Source organism: Alosa sapidissima, chromosome 4, assembly GCF_018492685.1.
Source record: "Alosa sapidissima isolate fAloSap1 chromosome 4, fAloSap1.pri, whole genome shotgun sequence".
NCBI classification, from domain to species: Eukaryota; Metazoa; Chordata; class Actinopteri; order Clupeiformes; family Clupeidae; genus Alosa; species Alosa sapidissima.
Window position 1 is genome coordinate 39,315,831 of NC_055960.1, and position 27,671 is coordinate 39,343,501.

Genomic DNA, 27,671 nt, shown 5'->3' on the forward strand with positions numbered 1-27,671 from the left:
ACATCTTGTTCCTTAGACTCTATATTAGCAAAATATGCAAAAAAAATCAATTTTTACATGAACATCCAGTGGGACCCTATTTTCCAAACACAGCGTACTGTACTGTCAGCGAACAGTGGACTTGTGTTTTCGGGATATCAAATTTTGGTTACCGATACATTCAGATAACACTGACAAGAGATAGTTCATGTGTGCTAGTTTGCTAACATCAAAACATTTTTTTGGGCCCTTGAGCAAGGCAGCTAACCCCTCACTGCTCCTCGAGCGCCGCTGTTGTTGCAGGCAGCTCACTGCGCCGGAATTAGTGTGTGCTTCACCTCACTGTGTGTGTGCTGAGTCTGTTTCACTAATTCACGGATTGGGATAAATGCAGAGACCAAAAATAAATTTCCCTCACGGGATCAAAAGAGTATACTTATACTTATAACTGGCTTATGTTTTTGGGGTGACAGTAGCGTTAGCGGTGGCTATCTATATGCACTCGGCTATCATCGACAGAGTTAAAAACAATCACCCAAGTTGGTTTGCAAACAATAAAACATGCTTAGCATAATGCTACATATAGCCTACTTTAGAAGATCAACTTTTGTTGGACTGTCACTTGCCATGGTCACACAAGTTTTGCCACACAAACAATGTGACGTTCTAGTACAATGGCTAAGGCCAGATTTTAATAGAATCGTTCCGTTTTTGCAGAAAGCAGGAAACTTGGCACAGTTATAGTAGTAAGTGACTGTAGTATAGTATACTATAGTATCTAGTAATCTAAAATTGAAATAGACCCCAACACATAGCACTCCCCCTAGTGGCCGCTATCTTGACTTTAAATATGGCCACCACAATATGCCTTATTTTCTACATTAATAATGCTATGCTGCTTTTAAGACATAATATGACGAATCTATAGTCATCTTTCAGCATTATGAAATACATAATGTGACAATCATGCATAATCAAAATGGCAGGCATGTTGGATTTTAAGGAAGTAGCCATACATTCCGACACTATCTTTAAAGGGGAACTTGGCAACTATTTCAACGTAATAAGCCCGTTTAGAAATCATTTGGATGGTTAAATGACCTGTTCCGGTGAAAATGGTGACTTTTCTCGCTGCCCCTAGCGTCCCCAGGCGGAAAACCAACCTTGAGAAACATTGAGACTACCGTCCCGGAAAGAGATGTGAGACACAAGAAACTCGTTTTAAATCGTGTTTCTTACCTTGTAACATCCACATTGTCTGCCGAACTTATGCTAACCGTTTTGCTAGCTTGCAAACAAATCCATGTGCTTTATCGTTACCTTTTTCCACAGTTTGAAATAGCATAGTAATTTCTCCAGCAAAGGGGGAAATTCTGCCAAGTTTCCCTTTAAACAATAAGTCAAAAACTGCGGTGCATTTAGGCTATGTATGAAGTTTCAACTGTGACTAAACCCTGCACTTGCCTGGGATCAATCCTTCTAATTTGCCCCCTAGAGGCTGGCATGCTAGCAAGGAGGCTAAAACCCATTGATGCTAGCGTCTGTCAAGTTCTTAAAGAAACATATGCTGCCTTTTGGGAAATGAGCTTTTTCGCCTTCTATATTAGAGTTACATAAATTAGTACATACGCTTTTCTTCTCTGTGTGTAATAACCCAGTCCAACACATCCCACTGTTAGCCTAATTCAATGGAAGTGAGTGGGACCAACTAGCATATGCAAAAGTTTATTTTAAGGCATATAGTGATCATGTGAAAAGATCCATTTTGTTTTATTATAGTTTTACATTTTGCATCCCATAAAATGGTTATACTTGTCCTAGCATCTACAATTTAATGTCTTAAGACAATGAAGCTAATTTAAATAATAATACAATAATAAGACTCATGCTAGTCAGTGAACCAGCACTATGGGGTTTTAGGACACTGGCTAGTGCACTTAGTGCTCAGTGTGTGGGTGCTACGTGGTAGCTGTTTTAGCTGGAAACACCAAGGCTACTGCACTTAGCTACTGTTCATGCAGGCAACCCTGTCTGGAAAGGGGGGGGGCAACGCTCTTAAATGTTTTGATTTTGGACTGTAATACTCATTTTAAACGCCAGTCAGTCGTTCTTACATATAGCACCTTTAAGAGAGGTGACACCAGGTTCTGAGTTGATATTTATAAGTTATTTATTTGTATGAAGAAACGTAGACATTTTAAACATATATATTCAGCAATAATCAAAAAAATCATATAACATCAGTCCTGAGTCCTGACTGTCTTTAGAGATTCAAACATACTCCCCAGCAAACAATTTTCGGTTTCAGGGAACGTTCCGCAGACGTCTGCTGAAGGATGCAGTAACGTTCGCTGCTAACAATCCCTCACGGTCATTCAAGAAAGTTTTCTTGACAGCGCCGAAACGTTCCTTCATGGTCAAATCTTTGGTTCCGGGACTATCCGCGGAATGTTCTTTGAACCATGTTTAAAATTCGAGCAGAGAGATAATATGTTGACTGACATTATCTATCAAAAAACCTTTCTTTTTAGTAAACTATGTGTACACAAACAATGTTTTCAATGCTCGAGATCATGTGTAGAGACACTGATTATCCTTCGATCAAAGTTTCATGTTGTGTCGAGCCTTCTTAGTGTAAAAATAGTGATTTTGACGCGATCATGTATCAAAATAGTAGTGCCCCAAGGATTCCCATTCAAAAGGCCATTTGACCCGAAAACGACAACGTGGACAAGCTTAAAAGTGGCGCCTAAATGGATAAAAATGTATCCTTAATATAACCGCCAGGGAACGTTCCCTAAAAGTTTGCTGATGGTTGTACAAGACAACTGTAAGATGACGTTCCGGGGACGTTCGCTGAAGGTGTGTGTGTATGTGTGTGAGTGTGTGTGTGTTTGTGGGTGTGCGTGTGTGAGTGTGTGTTTGTGAGTGTGCGTGCATGTGTGCGTGCGTGTGTGTGTGTGAATGTGTGCGTGTGCGTGTGTGTGTGTTTATGAGTTGATCCACTGGTGCTGCAGGCACTGTTGGGCGGTCGCCCTGTGTGCTGGCACGGGCTCCAGCATGGGCAGCAGGAAATGGCTGAAGCTCTGGGCATCGCTGGGGGTCCAGCCGTACTTGTCCTGCAGGAGGTCACACAGCGCCCAGGGGTGCAGGCGAGTGATACGCCGCAGCTCACCTACACACACACACACTGAGTCAGCATCAGGGTTCACTGTGTACACACTCCCATCTACACACAGCATGTAAGATGTGCCTCTCACACACACAATCCTCTCTCCTGCGTCTCACACACACACAATCCTCTCTCCTGCATCTCACACACACACACACAATCCTCTCTCCTGTGTCTCACCTTTGCTGTTGAAGAAGCGTCGTGAGCGGCGTCCAGACAAGGCAAAGTCCACAGGGAGTGGCCCCAGGAGCTCTGTGATGTGAGCTATGTGATCTGGACACACACACATACACACACATGTGAGCTATGTGATCTGGACACACACACACACACACATGTGAGCTATGTGATCTGGAGACACACACACACACACACACACACACACACGTGAGCTATGTGATGTGTCCATGTGTGTGTGTGTGTATGTGTGTGTGTCCAGATCACACACACGTGTGCTATGTGATTTGGACACACACACACACACACACACACATGTGAGCTATGTGATCTGGACACACACACACACATGGACACACACACATACACACACATGGACACACACACACACACACACATGGACACACACACACATGGACACACACACACACACATATACACACACAAACACACACACATGCACACACACACACACACACACACACACACAATGTGCTATGAACCATGTGATCTGAGCACACACAGTAGAATAGTCAGATAAATCAAATTAACTCTATACTTTATACATTATCTCTGTACTCTACAGATTAAATGTGTACTTTGCAGATTAATTTTGTACTTTACAAATGAACTCTGTACTGTACAGATTAACTCTGTACTTTAGAGATACCGTAATTTTGTAAATTAGCCCTGGTTTATACATTGATTTTGCAAATTTTCTTCAGCTATGAGGTTAATACACGGGGCAGTTCATGTGGTATTAATATGGTTTTGTTTCTTTTAACTCGCATAAAACACTGTCCTGCGGCTTATACACAATGTGGCTAATACACAGGAAATTACTGTAACTCTACAGATCAACTCTGTACTCTGTACTGTACACAGGGCATAAAAAAAAGGTTTGGTTCCTGTTGGTTGTCGGAATTTTATTTTTTTCCCCCCAGTGGCAGTAAGGGATAGGTAGAAAATCAGTCCCTCCAGGATTTCGCAAGGTTTTTTGAGACTGTTGTGACCTAAAATGCCTGGATGGAAGTTCCAGTGTTTTTAGCTGTTTCTCGTGGAGAAATTGCGGGAGGAAGTGAAAATTGCAAAAATAGTTGCGATTCTTTTTTTTTTTTTTAATTTAGGCCAATTAAGGTTAGTAAGACCAAAATCACACTGATCATCTTGATGCTTATTAAAAAAGGATAATCAAAGGTAAACAGTAAGGATTACAGAAAATCAAAGTAGGCCTACTTTATTTGTGAAAATGTTTTTACTGAGGTAATTCACAAAGCAGTATAACCTTTCGTAGAACTGTCCAAAAACAGAGATGGCATCATGTCATATGTTTCAATACATTCATATATTTTGTAATTCATATTAAGAGTAAGTTTGAAGTCCGCACATCCAAATGTCTGACCTGGGAGCAGGACAAACAAACGACCAGACAAAAAAGAGAAAAAAAAGCATCAACCAGGGTTTTCTGCTCCCACTTGTTTTTATTTTTTATTTTTCCGTGACGTTTCGGGTAATCACCCTTAATCACCCTGTAATTCATATTAAGTTCATATCTTTTTAATAATTCATAGTCTGTGGCCTGCATAATTACTAATAGCAAGTAAGTATCTAGTAATTTCATATTGATTTAAATTATTTGACTACACTTCTGTTTAATGTCATAGACCTCTCCAGAATAAGTCCCGCCTCCGTAACTTCCTGTCAAACTCTGTAGGTGACAAAGTAGAAAAAGCTGGTGAAATCCAGTGGAAACTAGATGGCAGAAGTGTGTAGGCCAATCTGCCCACCAGCTTTTTCTACTTTGTCACCTACAGAGTTTGACAGGTACGATCTTTCAAAACGCCATGTTATTTCCCATAGACATTTGACGACCGAAGGTTGGATGGATACGGAAGTTAGGAGGCGGGACTTATTCTGGAGAGGTCAATTACATTGGTGGTGTGCGTCTAATTGACTGCCTGTCCATTTAAGGACGTGAGAGTAGCCTATTTACATTTCTGAGTTTGGATTGGAAGGCTTGCATCTCACTGTGTTCGGCTACGAGTGTAAATCACTTTTTGCATAGTGCATTACGATATGTGGATGCAATTGGGAATGTCTTCTATGTCATTAGTTAAAATAAATGTTAAAAAAACAACTCGAATGAAATCGTTCTTGGATCATAGAAGAGGTAAATGTCTTGCAATTTTATTCATTTCTATAATTTTGGTAGCACTACTCAAACTAAGCCCACAAGCTAGCAAACATGACGCTAAAAGGACATATCCAGGTAAACGTTTGCCAATGGGTTGCATAGCCTACTCAAATGTCAGTAAACCAAGTAGGCTTACTTACTTTCATAGCCTAGGTAGGTTGGTTAGCAACACCAGGTTGAGAGATACAAGTAAGCAGATCATTAACGTTAGCCTTCTATTTATTGTCATCAAAACTGCAGAGGAACGAACACGTTAGGGCAGTCTTTGGTGTCATATGCAGAAGGTGCAGAAGTAAGTGTGCAATCTGGCTCAATATTCTGCGCGAGGGACTGTTGTGGTAGGTGAAATTTCACGGTGAAACTACGATTGATCAAATTTGCAAAAAAGTTGCGGTGTTTGGACAAAATTGTGAGTGCCTTGGTAAGTGACGAAAACAATCGTCTTTGTGAACAGCTGTGCATAGGCTACTTTGTAAAATAGAGAAAACGCTCATCCCTATACAGTGGGCATCGCTTTCAAATGTCCACTTCATTCGCGCATTACGCGGTGTGAAGCTGCGTGAAGCTTTAGTACAGCTTTCAGCCACTGTGCGTCGCTCTACCACTGTACATCGCTCTGCCTGCGGTCCCTTCTGAAAAAGCAGGATCTACCATTAAACATAATTGTTGCCGAGAGTAATCCCAGCCTACGAATTCAATAACAAAATAAATCATGCATAATTAAACATTACCTCGATTTAGGCTACTTGGGTATGGCTTAAGGCTTGACTACACGGTGGTAACGAAAATCGAAATCGAAATTTGCTGTCTACATTATTGTCAGTGTTGGGGTTAACGCAACTACGCAAATCAAAACAGTGGTGTGATAATTGAGCCAGTAGAGGAATAACTGTTCAGAATTAATCTGTAGCCTTGGGTAGGCTTCTGCAGAAAACAATGTTGTTGCCGATTTAATACTATCTGGCGACGTTTTTAACAGGCTACGCAATAGAGCAGGGGTCTCAAACACCCGGCCCGCGTCCTGCCCAATTCCGGCCCGCGACGTATGACAAAATAATAATGTAATCCGGCCCTTGAGGCTATTTAATTGCGACAAACAACGATACTGATTAAAATAGACGATAGATCCAGGTACGGTGACAAATCTCATTTGTAGGCCTACTCTGCTCCACTATGTGCAAGACATCCAGAGCTTGATTCAAACCCAAAATCGCTGCGGAAAGTTTTCAGGAAATACTTGTATTACACGCAAGAAACACAAAGACGTGCATATGTAATGACGCGGAAGCGATGCAGGCCATAGTGTTGCAGAAATTGAAGCAGAAATTAAGCAGAAATAGGCCTACACCAAATGTTGAAAAACGTTCACGTGTGGTGAAGTCTTAGGTAAGCTATGTTATTCACCTATTCTAATTCTGAAGGAGAATATCCTTTTGGAGATTATGATCTATCGTCTATGACAGTGATAGTCACGGTGCGTCTGTGAATGGAGGTGCGTGTATACAACGGTGTCCACTAAGCATACCATGCTTGTTTCGACCCTCTGCCCAACATAGCTTGGAGGTTGCAGTGGTAATCGTGATGATAGTGTCCGTAATGGATGTGGTACAGACAGCAGGGCTAGTAGAAATAGGGCTCTGAAGAACTACAAAGTCACCCGCAATATGATGCGAACTACAACATCTTAGGTGTTGGTATACATCTTAGGTGTTTTCCTGTTAATTTGTTATGTGGGTAATATGAAAAAAGGAAAGTAAACCTGCTTAAATATGTTCATCCAGTATTTACTGGAATGAACTGGAATTTATTTAGAAAGGTGCATAATTTGAGGTGCTTGCCATCCAGTGACAAATTCGATGGGTAAATTTACCCCCTTCATAAACTTTTGTTTTACTCAAAGATTTTTACATTTACAGTAGGACTTTCTCTGACCACTTTCAAGCCATGGCCTTTTGAAATTTTGATATAAAAATCCAATGGTGTTGCTTTCTTAACCCTGATGCCTAGTTTGCCAGGTTTAAAAAAGTTATGAGAGGAAATATTTTTATTTGGTGTGAAACACACACACATACCTGTTATGTTTTTCATTTATTTTATAATTTATATTAATATTTATTTTATCATTATTTTATTTATAAGCTAAGGTTGCTAGCACAGGTGTCTAAATCTAGATAAAAACACTTGCACTTTCTGTTTGCAGTTTTGTGTGGTATTTGAAAAAAAGAACATTGCATTTTCAGAAATAGCCGGCCCTCCAATCAGATGACGTTGGCAGAATTGGCCCCCAGCTCATTTGAGTTTGAGACCCCTGCTGTACACAGTAGGCCTATGCTACTCTTTGTGGTTGATCAACTAAAAATAAAAGATGTATTTGGTGATGACGTTATTGTAGGCCTAGTAGACCTAAATTCTGAGAAATTAAATGGTACGAGAAACGATCTACATAGCGCACCAGACCGCGATGTCTTCAAGGGTTGAATGAAGGGAGTTTGCAAAAATTAGTGTATTTTTCAAGTCAATAAACATTCTTAATTTTCGAATGTCTTTGTCAGGGAACATCTGACTTTTAAAAACCATAGGCCTGGTAGTCGCTCAGACAAGGAGTTATAAGATAAAGGCAATACCATTTGTGTCACCTAATGCAGTTCAGTGAATTAAAGATACCATCAGAAGGCAACAATCATAAAGCACAGTGCGCGCGCGCGCTCTCTCTCCCCTGCGCATAAAGCTGTCTTCGTGTTGTAGGCTAGATTTGCGTGAGTTCTTTCTGTCTGCTTACTTTTGTGAGTTGCGACCACCTAGGCTATGTTATAGACGTTCTATGAGGTTCTACCAGTGTTTAGCTGTGTCACAAAACAATAAGCTTTGTCAGACTACTTTTAAAATGATATTCAGGGCTATATACATTTTAAACATTCGGGGCTGAAGACCCGAACAAAGCCTTGCGCTAATTCTTCAGGTGGGAAGTGTCAGGAATTTTCATACGAGAGACGCTCTCATTGGTGGTTAGTATATGAAGTAGGGAATTGACAGCAACATATCCAATCACATTATGAGAGATGCTGAATTTAACATAAACTGCGATGTTTGATTTTAAATTAATGTAAATTTAGCCGGGACTGTAAGCTGGCACACGTGGGTGCTCGATGTTTTCAGTGGGTGCCCGAGAGATGGAGCACCCACGGTATCGGCGCCTATGACAAGCGTATCTCGCGGTTGCATCCATTACAAACAAACATGCAATGTGAACGTCTGGGATTGGGAAGAGCACTAAATGCTCTACTGAATAAGCACGAAGTCAAACCTTTAAATGAAAAACACTCTTTAATAATCAAAAAAATAAACCGCTAATGAAGTAAACTTGTGACCATCAAAAATCGTTTATCGCCTGTAACTCCGTGATAACAGGACGTAACAGGAAGGCATTTGGCTGAGCAACGGAGGTTAATATGCTCTATATTTTGTCCAAATGATGTCTGTCTATCATCGTTGCACTCGGAGAAAACCAGAATGTTTAATTTGTCCTGCGTTTCTTCTACGGCTGCAAATGGGATTCACTCGCAGTTAACCAAATATTTCTTTATTAGGGCAGGGCAGGCACATTTCTGGCTATTAAATTATTTCTAAACCAGTCTGCTAAAGTTTGTAGTGAAGTCTGTGTAGGGTTTTCCAGGCTCCATTTCTTTTTACGAGACACCCTGCTCACTTGAGCCATCTACCGGTTGTTTGGGTTGTTGCAGCATCACACTGGGAAAATACAAATTAAAGTCGCGTGATCCCACGCGCGGATCGCGAGTGAAGCTGGCCAAGTCGAAGCACTGCCCACTGTACATAACGCAAGGGGTAATTAATGTAATTATAGTTCACCTTTTATTTGTGGATTTATTTAATGTAGCCTAGACTATTTAGTGTTATTTCTTCCCCAAGTTCATAAAATAAATTTGGGTCGCACATAAATTGACAGGGCCGGTCGGAAACCGGAACCCAAGATTTTTTTTTTTATACCCAGGGTATCTGCACATTTTCCAAGTGCAAATTTAAAGACTATTAAGACCTTTTTAAGACATCTAAATGGAAAAATTAAGACTATACCACGGCAAAAAGATACATACGACAACTTAAAACTGTTTTATGCAAAAGTTTTTTTTTCCCTACTAATTTTAACCCCAACCCCATTTTGGATGTCTACAGAAGTTACCACATATATTTTGGCGAAAGAAAAATAATTGTGTGTGAATTACCTTCACAGCTATAAATGCCCGATTTTAGGGTCTGGGCTGCTTGCTTTTGAAGCTAGCTGTACATATCTGGTTGTGCTTACTGGCTGAGGCTGACTGTTCTTCACCTGTGTCTGTAGTAGCCTAGGCTACTTGCCAAAGACATGTGCACTGGATTGGATTCCCTTCAATATTATTTTCAAAGTTAGACTAAGCTATTTAAATATTTTAATAGGCCTACTTTATATCATTTACTATGTGCATCTATTGTCCCATATGCAGCACAGCAAATTAAAGTTAATCCACGACTTTTTGCATACATTTTGCATACCTAAGCATACCTGTATCTAAACCAACCAAAGCTTGACTGAAACATTGTAAAACCATTGACTTGTTTTAAATTAATTAAGAGACAGGTCCTCCTCGCATGATCCTGCTGAAAACTGCTGGTTTCATCTCAAACACGCACGTATTATGAACGCACGTTTTTTTTTTTTTTATGTAGCCAGTCGCCAACATAAAAAAAAAATGCAGCTATATTTCACAACTTTTGCGAAGTAGGTCTACTGGGAATGGCTGGCAAGCTAGCTGCTGACATATTATAACTTAGACAGATATTTCTTCCCTAGGCTAGGCCAGCAACACACGCTGGAAAGATGCAAACAGATCAACTTAACATGAACAGTATTTCCTCCTGATTGCGAAAACGTTTGTTTTCTTTTTCTGTCAGTCCGTGGTTCCTTCCTTCGCAGCAAATTATCAGACGACTGACAGAAGCACTGCGCATAATTTGACCAGCAGTCTTCACGTCCATAGTTTGTGAAACCATGATGCCCAGCGCAACTCCAAAAAGGACAAATGAGCGTCCGGCTAATGGCTGCGCTGGACAGTGCTTTTAAAATCCATAGGCTATTTCCTGCCTAAATTCGAACGTATGGCCACCCTATCGCTAACTGGCTTACCAACTCTTTCTCCCGCTCATTCTACCGCTCACGTAGGCTACGTGCGTATGTCTCAGGCCTCGGCTACACCCGTGAAGAACACTCTGCACTCTGCACTCTACAACCATTACACTTCCTCCCGTTGCCTTATAGTCACTTATACAATTGCGTTTTAAATACACGAAAAACCGGATGGAGACATTTCACTCGCTCTCTTGCACTCGCTGGCGCTCCGATACGCAAATTTAATACCTCCCTTTCAAAAATTCAAGACATCCCAGACAATTTAAGACTTTTTTAGGCCTTAAAAACCGAAAGTTGTATTTAAGACTTTTTAAGGATCCGCGGGAACCCTGTCTACAGATTATCTTTGTACTGTAGAGATTATCTTTGTACTGTTCAGATTATCTTTGTACTGTAGAGATTATCTTTGTACTGTTCAGATTATCTTTGTACTGTTCAGATTATCTTTGTACTGTAGAGATTATCTTTGTACTGTTCAGATTATCTTTGTACTGTAGAGATGCACTCTGTTCTCTACAGAGGAGAGGGGGACACAGACACACAAAGAAAATAATACTGTAAAGTGGTTGATAGAAAAGGCAGAAAAAGAAGGAATGGAGATAGAGAGGAGAGACAGAAGGGGAAAAGGTAGAGAGGAAGAGAGATAGACAGAGAGAGAGAGAGATAAGAGTGATAAAAGGAGAGAGAGAAGGAGTGATGAATGGAGAGAGATAAGAGTGATGAAAGGAGAGAGAGAAGGAGTGATGAATGGAGATAGAGAGGAGAGACAGAAGGGGAAAAGGTAGAGAGGAAGAGAGATGGACAGAGAGAGAGAGAGATAAGAGTGATAAAAGGAGAGAGAGAAGGAGTGATGAATGGAGAGAGAGGAGTGATGAATGGAGAGAGAAGGAGTGATGAAAAAGACAGACCTTCTTCTCTACTGTAGGTTTTCCCTGGGTACGGCTCAAACAAGAACTCTCCTGTGGCCAACTCAAACGCCTGAAACAAACATTTCACACACACACACACACACACACACACACACACACACACAGGGTGCTAGGTTACGGGTACGCAGGCAAGACACGCTGCTCTGTCTGCCTGTCTCTGTCAAGGTTGTGATGTATGTGTGATATAAGGTGGTGATGTATGTGTGATATAAGGTGGTGATGTATGTGTGATGTAAGGTGATGATGTATGTGTGATGATGTATGATGTATGTGTGATGTAAGGTGATGATGTATGATGTATATGTGATATGAAATGGTGATGTATATGTGATATAAGGTGGTGATGATGTATGATGTGTGTGTGATATAAGGTGGTGATGTATGTGTGATATAAGGTGATGATGATGTATGTGTGATATAAGGTGGTGGTGATGTATGTGTGATATAAGGTGATTATGATGTATGTGTGATATAAGGTGGTGGTGATGTATGTGTGATATAAGGTGGTGATGTATGTGTGATATAAGGTGATGATGATGTATGTGTGATATAAGGTGGTGGTGATGTATGTGTGATATAAGGTGATTATGATGTGTGTGTGATGTAAGGTGATGGTGATGTATGTGTGATATAAGGTGATGATGATGTATGTGTGATATAAGGTGATGATGATGTATGTGTGATATAAGGTGGTGGTGATGTATGTGTGATATAAGGTGATTATGATGTGTGTGTGATGTAAGGTGATGGTGATGTATGTGTGATATAAGGTGATGATGATGTATGTGTGATATAAGGTGATGATGATGTATGTGTGATATAAGGTGGTGGTGATGTATGTGTGATATAAGGTGGTGATGTATGTGTGATATAAGGTGATGATGATGTATGTGTGATATAAGGTGGTGGTGATGTATGTGTGATATAAGGTGATGATGATGTATGTGTGATATAAGGTGGTGGTGATGTATGTGTGATATAAGGTGGTGGTGATGTGTGTGTGATGTAAGGTGGTGGTGATGTATGTGTGATATAAGGTGATGATGATGTATGTGTGATATAAGGTGGTGATGTGTGTGTGATGTAAGGTGGTGATGATGTATGTGTGATGTAAGGTGGTGGTGATGTGTGTGTGATATAAGGTGATTATGATGTATGTGTGATATAAGGTGGTGATGTATGTGTGATATAAGGTGGTGGTGATGTATGTGTGATATAAGGTGGTGATGTGTGTGTGATGTAAGGTGGTGGTGATGTATGTGTGATATAAGGTGGTGATGTGTGTGTGATGTAAGGTGGTGGTGATGTATGTGTGATGTAAGGTGATGATGATGTATGTGTGATATAAGGTGGTGATGTGTGTGTGATGTAAGGTGGTGGTGATGTGTGTGTGATATAAGGTGATTATGATGTATGTGTGATATAAGGTGGTGGTGATGTATGTGTGATATAAGGTGGTGATGTATGTGTGATGTAAGGTGGTGGTGATGTGTGTGTGATATAAGGTGGTGATGTGTGTGTGATGTAAGGTGGTGGTGATGTGTGTGTGATATAAGGTGATTATGATGTATGTGTGATATAAGGTGGTGGTGATGTGTGTGTGATATAAGGTGGTGGTGATGTGTGTGTGATATAAGGTGGTGGTGATGTGTGTGTGATGTAAGGTGGTGGTGATGTATGTGTGATATAAGGTGGTGATGTATGTGTGATGTAAGGTGGTGGTGATGTGTGTGTGATATAAGGTGGTGATGTGTGTGTGATGTAAGGTGGTGGTGATGTGTGTGTGATGTAAGGTGATGATGATGTATGTGTGATATAAGGTGATGATGATGTATGTGTGATGTAAGGTGATTATGATGTATGTGTGATGTAAGGTGATGATGATGTATGTGTGATATAAGGTGGTGATGTATGTGTGATGTAAGGTGATTATGATGTATGTGTGATGTAAGGTGATGATGATGTATGTGTGATGTAAGGTGATGATGATGTATGTGTGATATAAGGTGATGATGATGTATGTGTGATATAAGGTGGTGGTGATGTGTGTGTGATATAAGGTGGTGATGTGTGTGTGATGTAAGGTGGTGGTGATGTATGTGTGATGTAAGGTGGTGGTGATGTATGTGTGATATAAGGTGGTGATGATGTGTGTGTGATATAAGGTGGTGATGTGTGTGTGATATAAGGTGATGATGATGTATGTGTGATATAAGGTGGTGATGTGTGTGTGATGTAAGGTGGTGGTGATGTGTGTGTGATGTAAGGTGATGATGATGTATGTGTGATATAAGGTGGTGGTGATGTATGTGTGATATAAGGTGGTGATGTATGTGTGATGTAAGGTGATGATGATGTATGTGTGATATAAGGTGATGATGATGTATGTGTGATATAAGGTGGTGATGTATGTGTGATGTAAGGTGGTGGTGATGTGTGTGTGATGTAAGGTGATGATGATGTATGTGTGATATAAGGTGGTGGTGATGTATGTGTGATATAAGGTGGTGATGTATGTGTGATGTAAGGTGATGATGATGTATGTGTGATATAAGGTGATGATGATGTATGTGTGATATAAGGTGGTGGTGATGTGTGTGTGATGTAAGGTGATGGTGATGTGTGTGTGATGTAAGGTGATGATGATGTATGTGTGATATAAGGTGGTGGTGATGTATGTGTGATATAAGGTGATTATGATGTGTGTGTGATATAAGGTGGTGGTGATGTGTGTGTGATATAAGGTGATGGTGATGTGTGTGTGATGTAAGGTGGTGGTGATACAGTGCGTAGGCTTTTGCTCACCATGCAGGCAGTGCTCCATATGTCTGCAGGTGTATCGTACTCTGCACCAATCAGAACCTCGATGGCGCGATACTGACACGTCTGGATGTCCTCAGAGAAGTGCTTATGCTGCCGTGAGGGAGAAGAGGAGAGATATTTAGAACCTACTATAGACATGATATTTAGAACCTGCTACAGACATGATATTTAGAAGCTACTATATGATATTTAGAACATTATATATAGAACCTACTATAGACATGATATTTAGAACATGATATTTAGAACCTACTATAGACATGATATTTAGAACCTAACATAGACATGATATTTAGAACATGATATTTAGAACCTACTATAGACATGATATTTAGAACCTACTATAGACATGATATTTAGAACATGATATTTAGAACCTACTATAGACATGATATTTAGAACATGATATTTAGAACCTACTATAGACATGATATTTAGAACCTACTATAGACATGATATTTAGAACATGATATTTAAAACCTACTATAGACATGAGTGGGCTTGTGTGTGTGTGTGTGTGTGTGTGTGTGTGTGTGTGTGTGTAGCTATCTCACCACCCAGCAGGAGTTTCCCAGGTCAGCGATCTTGATTCGGATTCTGTGAGCGTCCTCTGGGTTCAGCAGATCTACGGAACCCTCTGACATGAACGACATGAAAGAAGCACTCTTACCCTCCAGCTCTCTGGTGTGTATGCATATATGCTGGTGTGTGTATGTGTTGGTGTGTATGCAGGTGTGCTGGTGTGTATGAAGGTGTGTATGCAGGTGTGTTGGTGTGTATGCAGGTGTGTATGCTGGTGTTGGTGTGTATGCAGGTGTGTAGGTGTGTATGCAGGTGTGTTGGTGTGTATGCTGGTGTGTATGCAGGTGTGTTGGTGTGTATGCAGGTGTGTATGCAGGTGTGTATGCAGGTGTGTTGGCGTGTATGCAGGTGTGTATGCTGGTGTGTATGCAGGTGTGTATGCAGGTGTGTATGTAGGTGTGTTGGTGTGTATGCAGGTGTATGCTGGTGTGTTGGTGTGTATGCAGGTGTGTATGTAGGTGTGTTGGTGTGTATGCAGGTGTGTAAGCAGGTGTGTATGCAGGTGTATGCTGGTGTGTTGGTGTGTATGCAGGTGTGTATGTAGGTGTGTTGGTGTGTATGCAGGTGTGTAAGCAGGTGTGTATGCAGGTGTGTTGGTGTGTATGCAGGTGTGTTGGTGTGTATGCAGGTGTGTATGCTGGTGTGTTGGTGTGTATGCAGGTGTGTTGGTGTGTATGCTGGTGTGTTGGTGTGTATGCAGGTGTGTATGGAGGTGTGTTGGTGTGTATGCAGGTGTGTTGGTGTGTATGCAGGTGTGTTGGTGTGTATGCAGGTGTGTTGGTGTGTATGCAGGTGTGTATGCTGGTGTGTTGGTGTGTATGCAGGTGTGTTGGTGTGTATGCAGGTGTGTTGGTGTGTGTGCTGGTGTGTATGCAGGTGTGTATGCAGGTGTGTTGGTGTGTATGCAGGTGTGTTGGTGTGTATGCAGGTGTGTATGCTGGTGTGTTGGTGTGTATGCAGGTGTGTATGCTGGTGTGTATGCAGGTGTGTTGGTGTGTATGCAGGTGTGTTGGTGTGTATGCAGGTGTGTATGCAGGTGTGTATGCTGGTGTGTATGCAGGTGTGTATGCTGGTGTGTATGTAGGTGTGTTGGTGTGTATGCAGGTGTGTATGCAGGTGTGTATGCAGGTGTGTTGGTGTGTATGCAGGTGTGCAGGTGTGTATGCTGGTGTGTATGCAGGTGTGCTGGTGTGTATGCTGGTGTGTATGCAGGTGTGCTGGTGTGTTGGTGTGTGTGTTGGTGTGTATGCAGGTGTGTATGCAGGTGTGTATGCTGGTGTGTATGGAGGTGTGTTGGTGTGTATGCAGGTGTGTATGCTGGTGTGTTGGTGTGTATGCAGGTGTGTTGGTGTGTATGCTGGTGTGTTGGTGTGTATGCAGGTGTGTATGGAGGTGTGTTGGTGTGTATGCAGGTGTGTATGCTGGTGTGTTGGTGTGTATGCAGGTGTGTTGGTGTGTATGCTGGTGTGTATGCAGGTGTGCTGGTGTGTATGCAGGTGTGTTGGTGTGTATGCAGGTGTGTTGGTGTGTATGCAGGTGTGTATGCAGGTGTGTTGGTGTGTATGCTGGTGTGTTGGTGTGTATGCAGGTGTGCAGGTGTGTATGCAGGTGTGTATGCAGGTGTGTTGGTGTGTATGCAGGTGTGTATGCTGGTGTGTTGGTGTGTATGCAGGTGTGTTGGTGTGTATGCAGGTGTGTATGCTGGTGTGTTGGTGTGTATGCAGGTGTGTTGGTGTGTATGCAGGTGTGTTGGTGTGTATGCTGGTGTGTATGCAGGTGTGCTGGTGTGTATGCAGGTGTGTTGGTGTGTATGCAGGTGTGTTGGTGTGTATGCAGGTGTGTATGCTGGTGTGTTGGTGTGTATGCAGGTGTGTTGGTGTGTATGCAGGTGTGTATGCTGGTGTGTTGGTGTGTATGCAGGTGTGCAGGTGTGTATGCAGGTGTGTATGCAGGTGTGTTGGTGTGTATGCAGGTGTGTATGCTGGTGTGTTGGTGTGTATGCTGGTGTGTTGGTGTGTATGCAGGTGTGTATGTAGGTGTGTTGGTGTGTATGCAGGTGTGTAAGCAGGTGTGTATGCAGGTGTGTTGGTGTGTATGCAGGTGTGTTGGTGTGTATGCAGGTGTGTATGCTGGTGTGTTGGTGTGTATGCAGGTGTGTTGGTGTGTATGCAGGTGTGTTGGTGTGTGTGCTGGTGTGTATGCAGGTGTGTATGCAGGTGTGTTGGTGTGTATGCAGGTGTGTTGGTGTGTATGCAGGTGTGTATGCTGGTGTGTTGGTGTGTATGCAGGTGTGTATGCAGGTGTGTATGCTGGTGTGTATGCAGGTGTGTTGGTGTGTATGCAGGTGTGTATGCAGGTGTGTATGCTGGTGTGTATGCAGGTGTGTATGCTGGTGTGTATGTAGGTGTGTTGGTGTGTATGCAGGTGTGTATGCAGGTGTGTATGCAGGTGTGTTGGTGTGTATGCAGGTGTGCAGGTGTGTATGCTGGTGTGTATGCAGGTGTGCTGGTGTGTATGCTGGTGTGTATGCAGGTGTGTATGCAGGTGTGCTGGTGTGTTGGTGTGTGTGTTGGTGTGTATGCAGGTGTGTATGCAGGTGTGTATGCTGGTGTGTATGGAGGTGTGTTGGTGTGTATGCAGGTGTGTATGCTGGTGTGTTGGTGTGTATGCAGGTGTGTTGGTGTGTATGCTGGTGTGTATGCAGGTGTGTTGGTGTGTATGCAGGTGTGTATGGAGGTGTGTTGGTGTGTATGCAGGTGTGTATGCTGGTGTGTTGGTGTGTATGCAGGTGTGTTGGTGTGTATGCTGGTGTGTATGCAGGTGTGCTGGTGTGTATGCAGGTGTGTTGGTGTGTATGCAGGTGTGTTGGTGTGTATGCAGGTGTGTATGCTGGTGTGTTGGTGTGTATGCTGGTGTGCTGGTGTGTATGCAGGTGTGCAGGTGTGTATGCAGGTGTGTATGCAGGTGTGTTGGTGTGTATGCAGGTGTGTATGCTGGTGTGTTGGTGTGTATGCAGGTGTGTTGGTGTGTATGCAGGTGTGTATGCTGGTGTGTTGGTGTGTATGCAGGTGTGTTGGTGTGTATGCAGGTGTGTTGGTGTGTATGCTGGTGTGTATGCAGGTGTGTTGGTGTGTGTGCAGGTGTGTTGGTGTGTATGCAGGTGTGTTGGTGTGTATGCAGGTGTGTTGGTGTGTATGCTGGTGTGTATGCAGGTGTGCTGGTGTGTATGCAGGTGTGTTGGTGTGTATGCAGGTGTGTTGGTGTGTATGCAGGTGTGTATGCTGGTGTGTTGGTGTGTATGCAGGTGTGTTGGTGTGTATGCAGGTGTGTATGCTGGTGTGTTGGTGTGTATGCAGGTGTGTTGGTGTGTATGCAGGTGTGTTGGTGTGTATGCAGGTGTGTATGCAGGTGTGTTGGTGTGTATGCTGGTGTGCTGGTGTGTATGCAGGTGTGTTGGTGTGTATGCAGGTGTGTTGGTGTGTATGCTGGTGTGTTGGTGTGTATGCAGGTGTGTTGGTGTGTAAGCAGGTGTGTATGCAGGTGTGTTGGTGTGTATGCTGGTGTGTTGGTGTGTATGCAGGTGTGTATGGAGGTGTGTTGGTGTGTATGCAGGTGTGTATGCTGGTGTGTTGGTGTGTATGCAGGTGTGTTGGTGTGTATGCAGGTGTGTATGCAGGTGTGTATGCAGGTGTGTATGCAGGTGTGCTGGTGTGTATGCAGGTGTGTTGGTGTGTATGCTGGTGTGTATGCAGGTGTGTTGGTGTGTATGCAGGTGTGTATGCAGGTGTGTATGCAGGTGTGTATGCAGGTGTGTTGGTGTGTATGCAGGTGTGTATGCAGGTGTGTTGGTGTGTATGCAGGTGTGTATGCTGGTGTGTTGGTGTGTATGCAGGTGTGTTGGTGTGTATGCTGGTGTGTATGCAGGTGTGCTGGTGTGTATGCAGGTGTGTTGGTGTGTATGCAGGTGTGTATGCTGGTGTGTTGGTGTGTATGCAGGTGTGTTGGTGTGTGTGCAGGTGTGTGCAGGTGTGTATGCAGGTGTGTTGGTGTGTATGCTGGTGTGCTGGTGTGTATGCAGGTGTGTTGGTGTGTATGCAGGTGTGTTGGTGTGTATGCAGGTGTGTTGGTGTGTATGCTGGTGTGTTGGTGTGTATGCAGGTGTGTATGGAGGTGTGTTGGTGTGTATGCAGGTGTGTATGCAGGTGTGTTGGTGTGTATGCAGGTGTGTATGCTGGTGTGTTGGTGTGTATGCAGGTGTGTTGGTGTGTAAGCTGGTGTGTATGGAGGTGTGTTGGTGTGTATGCAGGTGTGTATGCTGGTGTGTTGGTGTGTATGCAGGTGTGTTGGTGTGTATGCAGGTGTGTATGCAGGTGTGTTGGTGTGTATGCTGGTGTGTTGGTGTGTATGCAGGTGTGTATGCTGGTGTGTTGGTGTGTATGCAGGTGTGTTGGTGTGTATGCAGGTGTGTATGCTGGTGTGTTGGTGTGTATGCAGGTGTGTTGGTGTGTATGCAGGTGTGTATGCAGGTGTGTATGCAGGTGTGTATGCAGGTGTGCTGGTGTGTATGCAGGTGTGTTGGTGTGTATGCTGGTGTGTATGCAGGTGTGTTGGTGTGTATGCAGGTGTGTATGCAGGTGTGTATGCAGGTGTGTATGCAGGTGTGTTGGTGTGTATGCAGGTGTGTATGCAGGTGTGTTGGTGTGTATGCAGGTGTGTATGCTGGTGTGTTGGTGTGTATGCAGGTGTGTTGGTGTGTATGCTGGTGTGTATGCAGGTGTGCTGGTGTGTATGCAGGTGTGTTGGTGTGTATGCAGGTGTGTATGCTGGTGTGTTGGTGTGTATGCAGGTGTGTTGGTGTGTGTGCAGGTGTGTGCAGGTGTGTGTGCAGGTGTGTGCAGGTGTGTATGCAGGTGTGTTGGTGTGTATGCAGGTGTGTTGGTGTGTATGCAGGTGTGTTGGTGTGTATGCAGGTGTGTATGCAGGTGTGTATGCAGGTGTGTTGGTGTGTATGCTGGTGTGTATGCAGGTGTGTTGGTGTGTATGCAGGTGTGTATGCTGGTGTGTTGGTGTGTATGCAGGTGTGTTGGTGTGTATGCTGGTGTGTATGCAGGTGTGCTGGTGTGTATGCAGGTGTGTTGGTGTGTGTGCAGGTGTGTATGCAGGTGTGTTGGTGTGTGTGCAGGTGTGTATGCAGGTGTGTATGCAGGTGTGTATGCAGGTGTGTTGGTGTGTGTGCAGGTGTGCTGGTGTGTGTGCAGGTGTGTATGCAGGTGTGTTGGTGTGTATGCAGGTGTGTTGGTGTGTATGCAGGTGTGTATGCAGGTGTGCTGGTGTGTATGCAGGTGTGTTGGTGTGTATGCAGGTGTGTATGCTGGTGTGTTGGTGTGTATGCAGGTGTGTATGCAGGTGTGCTGGTGTGTATGCAGGTGTGTTGGTGTGTATGCAGGTGTGTTGGTGTGTGTGCAGGTGTGTCTGAGTGTTGATTTATCAGCTGGAGACTTCGCTCACTGCCTTGCACAACAGACAGACTGAGGAAGTCATTTGTCCCCAGGGCCATTGAACTGTTCAATGCTTTACTTAAGGGAAGAGGAGAGATAAACTTCTCTGCATAGTCTGTCTGCCTCTTCACCCCCTCCATGTTTGGATACTGTCTGTCTAGCCACTTTTTACCACTGTCTTTATGCCTCACTGTTTGCATGCTATATTAGCACATTAGCACATATGCATAACCCCTCCCTCCATGCCACAGCCGAACTGTGGCCACACTTATACCTTTTCTTAAAATAGTTATATATATAGATATATAGATATATAGACTTTATTCTTGCACTGTTGCACTGTTGGACTTACTCATTTGCACGATCACCATGACCACTATCACCATGACACTTACTATGCACAGAGAATCACAGGCTCAGTCCCTGCCTCAGTCATTGCAAGCGCCTCTTGATTGATTAATCACCACTATGTGGGTACTGTTTAGAATTGATTTAGATTAAGTGTTAGTTAGTATAATTTGTATTTTAGTATATTTAGTATATTCTTTATCTTCTACTGTCCTTATTGCTTAGTTGTGTTTTTATATTATATACTTTTAATGACTTTTTCTGCTGTTATGTGTGAATGTGAATGTGTTTGTGTTGTATGTATGCTACTGAGACCTTGAATTTCCCCTGTGGATCAATAAAGTATCTATCTATCTATCTATCTATCTAAAGCATCTAATACTCAGGGATTAAAGTGAAAAAAAATCGTTTGACTGAACTTTTTTCAGGCCATAAGTCATACGTTGTTCATATCTACCTATAGAGATAGCACCCCTTTTGCGGTCGCGACCTATTGGTTTTTAATGTACAAAAAGATGCAAACAGCAAAGTAAAGGGAGTATTCGCCTTATTCACACGGCGGCCATTGTTTAAACCAAAACGAGGCTACAGGGTACACTTACTATAAAATGAATGCCACCTACAGGTGAATGCATAGAACATAACAATCCTATGGTTTGTGTACCCTGTAGCCTCGTTTTAGCCGCCAATGGCCACCATGTGAATAAGGCGAATTGAGAGTGTTCTTGATTGAGATTGAGTTTTCCTGATGAACAAAAATATATTTTAGTACCATCCCTGACCATTGCTGATTAGCCATTGCTGTTCTTTTCTACTGCAGCAATATTGTAGAAAGGCTTTAACACACTCTTATTTAATTACTTCAGGCCAAAAGTGTTTAAAGGGGAGATTTTTTTCTTGTTAATATGCAATTCTACACCAAGTAAAATCTATAAAATCAAGTTTGCAAGACTTCCCATTTCCTCATCAAAGTAACGAATCAGAACATTCTAGATATTGTTCATATTTCCATTTGTTGCCTCATCCGCATTTAATGAAAACATGGTAATTTTAAGTTTTACAGACAACTCAGTTTTCCAATGAGCAGCAATACTGTGCGTGCTCATGCAGGAGGTCTGCACATTTGATAACGACAATCTGGAGACGGTGCTTTTGTCTTCAGCAACAGATTGTATAAGGTTGACAAGAGGTTGCGATATGGTGAGGGACAGGTCGTGTTGCGCTATGAAAGAACATGCGTAGCCTACTTTCTAAACGTAAAAACGGTCAGCCATAGATAAACGTAGCCTATCTCTGTCGTGGTGGCTAGTTGCACCAGGTAGGGAAGATGTCCTGAAGTGATTGGTGGCGTGCTAAAACGTTTTCCTATTGCATCCATAAACAATTTTCTTGCAGCGAACCGCGCAAAAGCAAACCCCCGGCGCGTTCATTTCTTTACACCATGGCTTGTTAGTTCTCCCCCGTTTCCAACAGCTGCCCATCTCCATTTATTTTTTAACTTTTGACACCTGCCTTCCTTTAGCAACAACGCATCCATGACAGCTAGTGGCCTTGCCAAATAGACGCACACAAATCATGACGCTAATATGCGAGGTTCTGGTAGGCCTACTGGTTATGGTTTTGTGCTATAAATGAATAATATTTGATAGCAAAGTTTTAAGTTGATTATTTTAATTGTATGGTTATTTTTTGTCAACATACACCCACAACCTACTGTCGTTAAAAGTGAGGCCTAAGCAAAATAGGCTACAAGGCTGTCTGTGCGTCACAAACAGACTGACCCCCTTACTCAACAGTTCGCGATGATGACAGTGATATTATTATTTTTTTTATGCTAACACGCTCAGTCAAAACCTTCCGTCGCAAATTGTGAAAAACATTGTTGTACATGTCATAACAGACGGGATAATAAATTGCATAGGCTACGGTTTATATTGCGTCGCTTTACACATAATATTAGTTGCATTGATTAAAAACTGTAACAATAATAGTAGCCTACATCGGGTGGCATAGAAGGCTATCTGTTCAAGTCATAGGTGACACCCAAAATGAACGACCTCCCCTGACAAGAGTTCGCGATAGTAAGAAATTGTCTACATTGATGCACGGAAAGAACACAGCCTACGCTTCTTCTCCGAATTCGCACATAGAGCTCACAATATCATATCCAAAAAAGTTAAACGGATTGGCCAACCTCATCAGCTGTCTCTAATGTGTCACTATAATCCAACTTTTAGACCGTTATAGTCCTCCATAAGTGTTCTTTGGAAAAGCAAAGGTGATAGCCCCCCCCCCCCCTCCTATTTTTTTTCTCATCGGATCTGCATCGATCTCAAATATGACATTTCTAAAATCAAAATGACGGAAATCCGTCCTATGACGGAGAACTTTAATCCTTGAATACTGACTGTGTGTTGTCACTGACAGGCTGTCTTGGCAGGCAGGTTCTGTGTTTGCGTGTTCCGTGGGGTCCGTGTGGTCCGTGTGGGCGGGGCGTAGCGAGGCCAGCATGGCGGCGTAGGCCGTGGAGGCGGGGCAGGAGCGACTAGGCAGGGCGGAGCCTGTCGGTGGGTGGGAGGGGTTTCGGCTCTGGTCCAATCGAGATGAAGAGGTGCGGTGGGGGCGGGATGCACACACAGGTCCATCTCCTGAGGGAGAACACACAGAGAACCAAGAGGAACCGTTAGGAACCCAGGAGAACACACATAGAACCGTTAGGAACCCAGGAGAACAGATCAGAGTGTTCTGTGTGTGTGTGTGTGTGTGTGTGTGTGTGAATTTGTATGTGTGTGTGTGTGAATTTGTATGTGTGTGTTAGGGCTGTCACTTTACGTTCGAAAATCGATTGCACAATCGATTGGACCAACCAACACAAGTTTCGAAAACTAAAATAGGGAATCGATTTTAACCAAATATGTACACTATTCATTTTAAACGAATTAAACAAATAAAAAATCTAGATGTAATAAAACTCACAAACAAGCAGAAAAATAACAAAGAATTCCGAAGTGCAGTAAGCATTGCGAAAGCTAAAAAGAAAATTCCCACCAATTTTACGCACTGGAAACAGCTGTTTCAATCGGCTGCTGTGCTGCTGGTGTTTTGCCAAAAAATTGAGGACAACGCGATCAACCTGTGCGACATGAGAGAGACGAGTGATGGGCCCTAATAACTTTCAATATGGAAGCACTTCGGGGTTTGGCTATATCAAACTATGGAGAAGGACAAAGCGGTATGCAAACTGTGCCGTCGTGAGTTCGTAGGCGAAATTTGTTTGACATTTCTAATTGTAAACGCAGCCACGTTGAAGCCTGCAGTAATGTTTTCACTGATGTTATGGCAGTCCACTCTGCTTATTGTTTTTCGAGAATGTTGCACTCCTGTTTGTCATTGTGCACGAAACTTCACGCCAAAAATCTGAATTTTGAATTGCTATTGTTGGGGCAGCCGTGGCCCACTGGTTAGCACTCTGGACTTGTAACCAGAGGGTTGAAGGTTCAAGCCCCGACCAGTGGGCCGCAGCTGAAGTGCCCTTGAGCAAGGCACCTAACCCCTCACTGCTCCCCAAGCGCCACCATTGTAGCAGGCAGCTCACTGCGCCGGGATTAGTGTGTGCTGCACCTTACTGTTGACTGTGTGCTTTTTGTGTTTCACTAATTCACCGATTGGGTTAAATGCAGAGACCAAATTTCCCTCATAGGATCAAAAAAGTATATATACTTATACTGGCTTGTGCGTCTTCAAGCGCCCCCTTTACGTTAGTTGTTCGTGGATTGGCCTATATTTGGCGTTGAAAATTGAAACGTCTTTAGACATGAAAAATCGATTTTACAATCGATTCCAATGAACAATTATATCTCAAGAATCAAACAGGATTTTTTCACAAAAGTGACAGCCCTAGTGTGTGTGTGTGTGTGTGTGTGTATGTGTGTGTATATGTGTGTGTATGTGTGTGTGTGCGTGTTTGTGTGAGTGTGTACATGTCTGTTTGTGTGTGTGTGTGTGTATTAGGGGTGTAACGGCACACAGAAGTCACGGTTCGGTTCATACCTCGGTTCGGACATCACGGTTTGGTACGAGTTCGGTACAATGGGGGGAAAAGCAAAACAAAAATGCAGAAAGCAATTTCTTTGTTTATTGTGCATGTCTCAGGCTGTACCACCTAGTGTCATACAGTCTCTTCCCTGAGCGATCTGCAACAGCCTGAAGTGTGTAAGATGTAGGCTAAACAGTACAATAAGTACAGACTCCATCTGTAACTTGTAAACAAAATAAGACAATCAGCTATACAACTGAAAATAGGCCTACAGCATCTCTTATTTCTGAAAGTGCAAATTACATAGAATAATGATAAAAATCCACTTAAGCAAGACCTTCAACATCCGTGTTTAGTTGTATATGGAAGGGTCTACAATTTGCCTCAATATTTTTCAGTGTGTAAAGTATCACACTATTTTGCTTTCTTTTAAAAAAACGAAATTGCTCCTTTCATTTCATAAACAGACTATAACTAGAAGTCACGTGACTTTGCCCTTCGTAGCATGGTTTGTTTATTAGCCTGGTTAGCGTTGACACTTTCTTTTACTGTCTATGCACTTAACACTAGCCTACCAGCTCCTCATGTGAGAAGTTACAAGTTACCCTAACATAAAGGTAATTACCACACGATTTACATAGCTTTTTGTCATTATGAAATCATTTAATTTAAGCCGTAGGTTTTGGCCCTATTTGTATGAGTATCCAAAGGCTGCTAAAGTACCGCTGAGCGCATGGGAAGTTTTTTTTTTCCTCGTTTCAGTGATTGGTAGCCTACATCATCTGGGTGATGGCTTTGAATATGTGTAGCATGTTCGATATATTTCCACTCACATACCCAACAACTGCTGAACAACGCCGACACACAGTTTCATCTCATCCACCACTCTCTCGTCTGTACTACTGTAACTGAAGTTCTCAAATTTGCGATCTTAAAGAGACCAGCGGATCCTCTAACTCCTGTGGGTCGCCACCACTCGCTTAGTGCTGCGGCTATCTCTGACTGACTGACTCGACCGACGACCTGACAAAAAAATAACATAGTCGCCAATCAGAGCTTCAGAGCTAAGGCGAGGCTACATATTAGCGTTAGGTGTCGCTAAAGAACTCTCGTAACTTTCGTACTTAACAGTAATTGCGCATTACACTAATTAATCCGCACACGAGTTTTATGTATTTTTATACCGTGTATTCTCCGTGTAAATACATGCACCGAACCGTGACACCCGTACCGTTTAGGTTCAATACGAATACATGAAGCGTTACACCCCTAGTGTGTATGTAGATAGATAGATAGATAGATAGATACTTTATTGATCCCCGAGGGGAAATTCAGGATGTGTATGTATGTGTGTGTATGTGTATGTGTATGTGTTTGTGTATGTATGTGTGTGTGTGTGAATGTGTGTACTAACTGGCCGTAGTGTGTGTGTGTGTATGTGTATGTGTTTGTGTATGTATGTGTGTGTGTGAATGTGTGTACTAACTGGCCGTAGTGTGTGTGTGTGTATGTGTATATGTATGCGTATGTGTATGTGTATGTGTGTGTGTTTTTGTATGTATGTGTGTGTGAATGTGTGTACTAACTGGCCATAGTGTGTGTGTTGTCCTCATCCTCCTCTTCGTCCACCAGGAGTGTGTTTCTCCGTGAGGTGTGTGTGTGCGTGGGCCCTGTGCTGGGAGTGTTGCTGAGGGTGGGCAGGAGGGTGACACTGCCCCCTGGTGGACACTGGCCTGCATTGCACCTCTCCTGGGCAGCTTCACTCCGACCCCTCCTCTTCCTCTGAGACCGGGAGAGACGCTCCGTCTAGGACACACAGCACACACACACACACACACACACAAACACAAACACACAATCAAGTCTGACATCAGTATACACACACACACACACACATCACACAAACACACAGTCAAGTCTGACATCAGCATACACACACACACACACACACACACATCACACAAACACACAAGCACACAGTCAAGTCTGACATCAGCATATACACACACACACACCCACACACATCATACACATCACAGAAACACACAGTCAAGTCTGACATCAGCATACACACACACACACACACACACACACACACACACACACACACACAAACACACAATCAAGTCTGACATCAGTATACACACACACACACACACACACATCATAGAAACACACAGTCAAGTCTGACATCAGCATATACACACACACACACACATCACACAAACACACAGTCAAGTCTGACATCAGTATACACACACACACACACACACACACACATCACACAAACACACAGTCAAGTCTGACATTAGTATACACACACACACACACACACACATCACACAAACACACAGTCAAGTCTGACATCAGTATACACACACACACACACACACACACACACACACACACACATCACACAGTCAAGTCTGACATCAGCATATACACACACAACACAAAAACACACAGTCAAGTCTGACAACAGTATACACACACACACACACACACAAACACATCACACAAACACACAGTCAAGTCTGACATCAATACACACACACACACACACACATCACACAAACACACAAACACACACACAAACACACAGTCAAGTCTGACATCAGAATACACACACACACACACAAACATCAAACACACAAACACACAGTAAAGTCTGACATCAGTATACACACACACACACACACACACATCACACAAACACACAGTCAAGTCTGACATTAGTATACACACACACAC

At 42.9% G+C, this 27,671-nt stretch overlaps 1 protein-coding gene across 3 annotated transcripts in view; it reads right to left on the reverse strand.

The window, feature by feature from the left end:
* Positions 1-2,640: 2,640 nt before the first annotated feature.
* Positions 2,641-27,671, reverse strand: part of LOC121706655 (SRSF protein kinase 2-like) — a 48,996-nt gene continuing 23,965 nt past the window's right edge. For all 3 annotated transcript variants that reach the window (XM_042088579.1, XM_042088578.1, XM_042088577.1), the window contains exons 10-16: positions 26,507-26,726; positions 23,293-23,532; positions 15,011-15,093; positions 14,439-14,546; positions 11,613-11,682; positions 3,332-3,424; positions 2,641-3,154 (exon numbers count right to left, since the gene is read on the reverse strand). In XM_042088579.1, the coding sequence (XP_041944513.1) occupies positions 2,970-3,154; positions 3,332-3,424; positions 11,613-11,682; positions 14,439-14,546; positions 15,011-15,093; positions 23,293-23,532; positions 26,507-26,726 (999 nt within the window). In that variant the 3' untranslated portion in view covers positions 2,641-2,969. The remainder of the gene's footprint in view (positions 3,155-3,331; positions 3,425-11,612; positions 11,683-14,438; positions 14,547-15,010; positions 15,094-23,292; positions 23,533-26,506; positions 26,727-27,671) is intronic.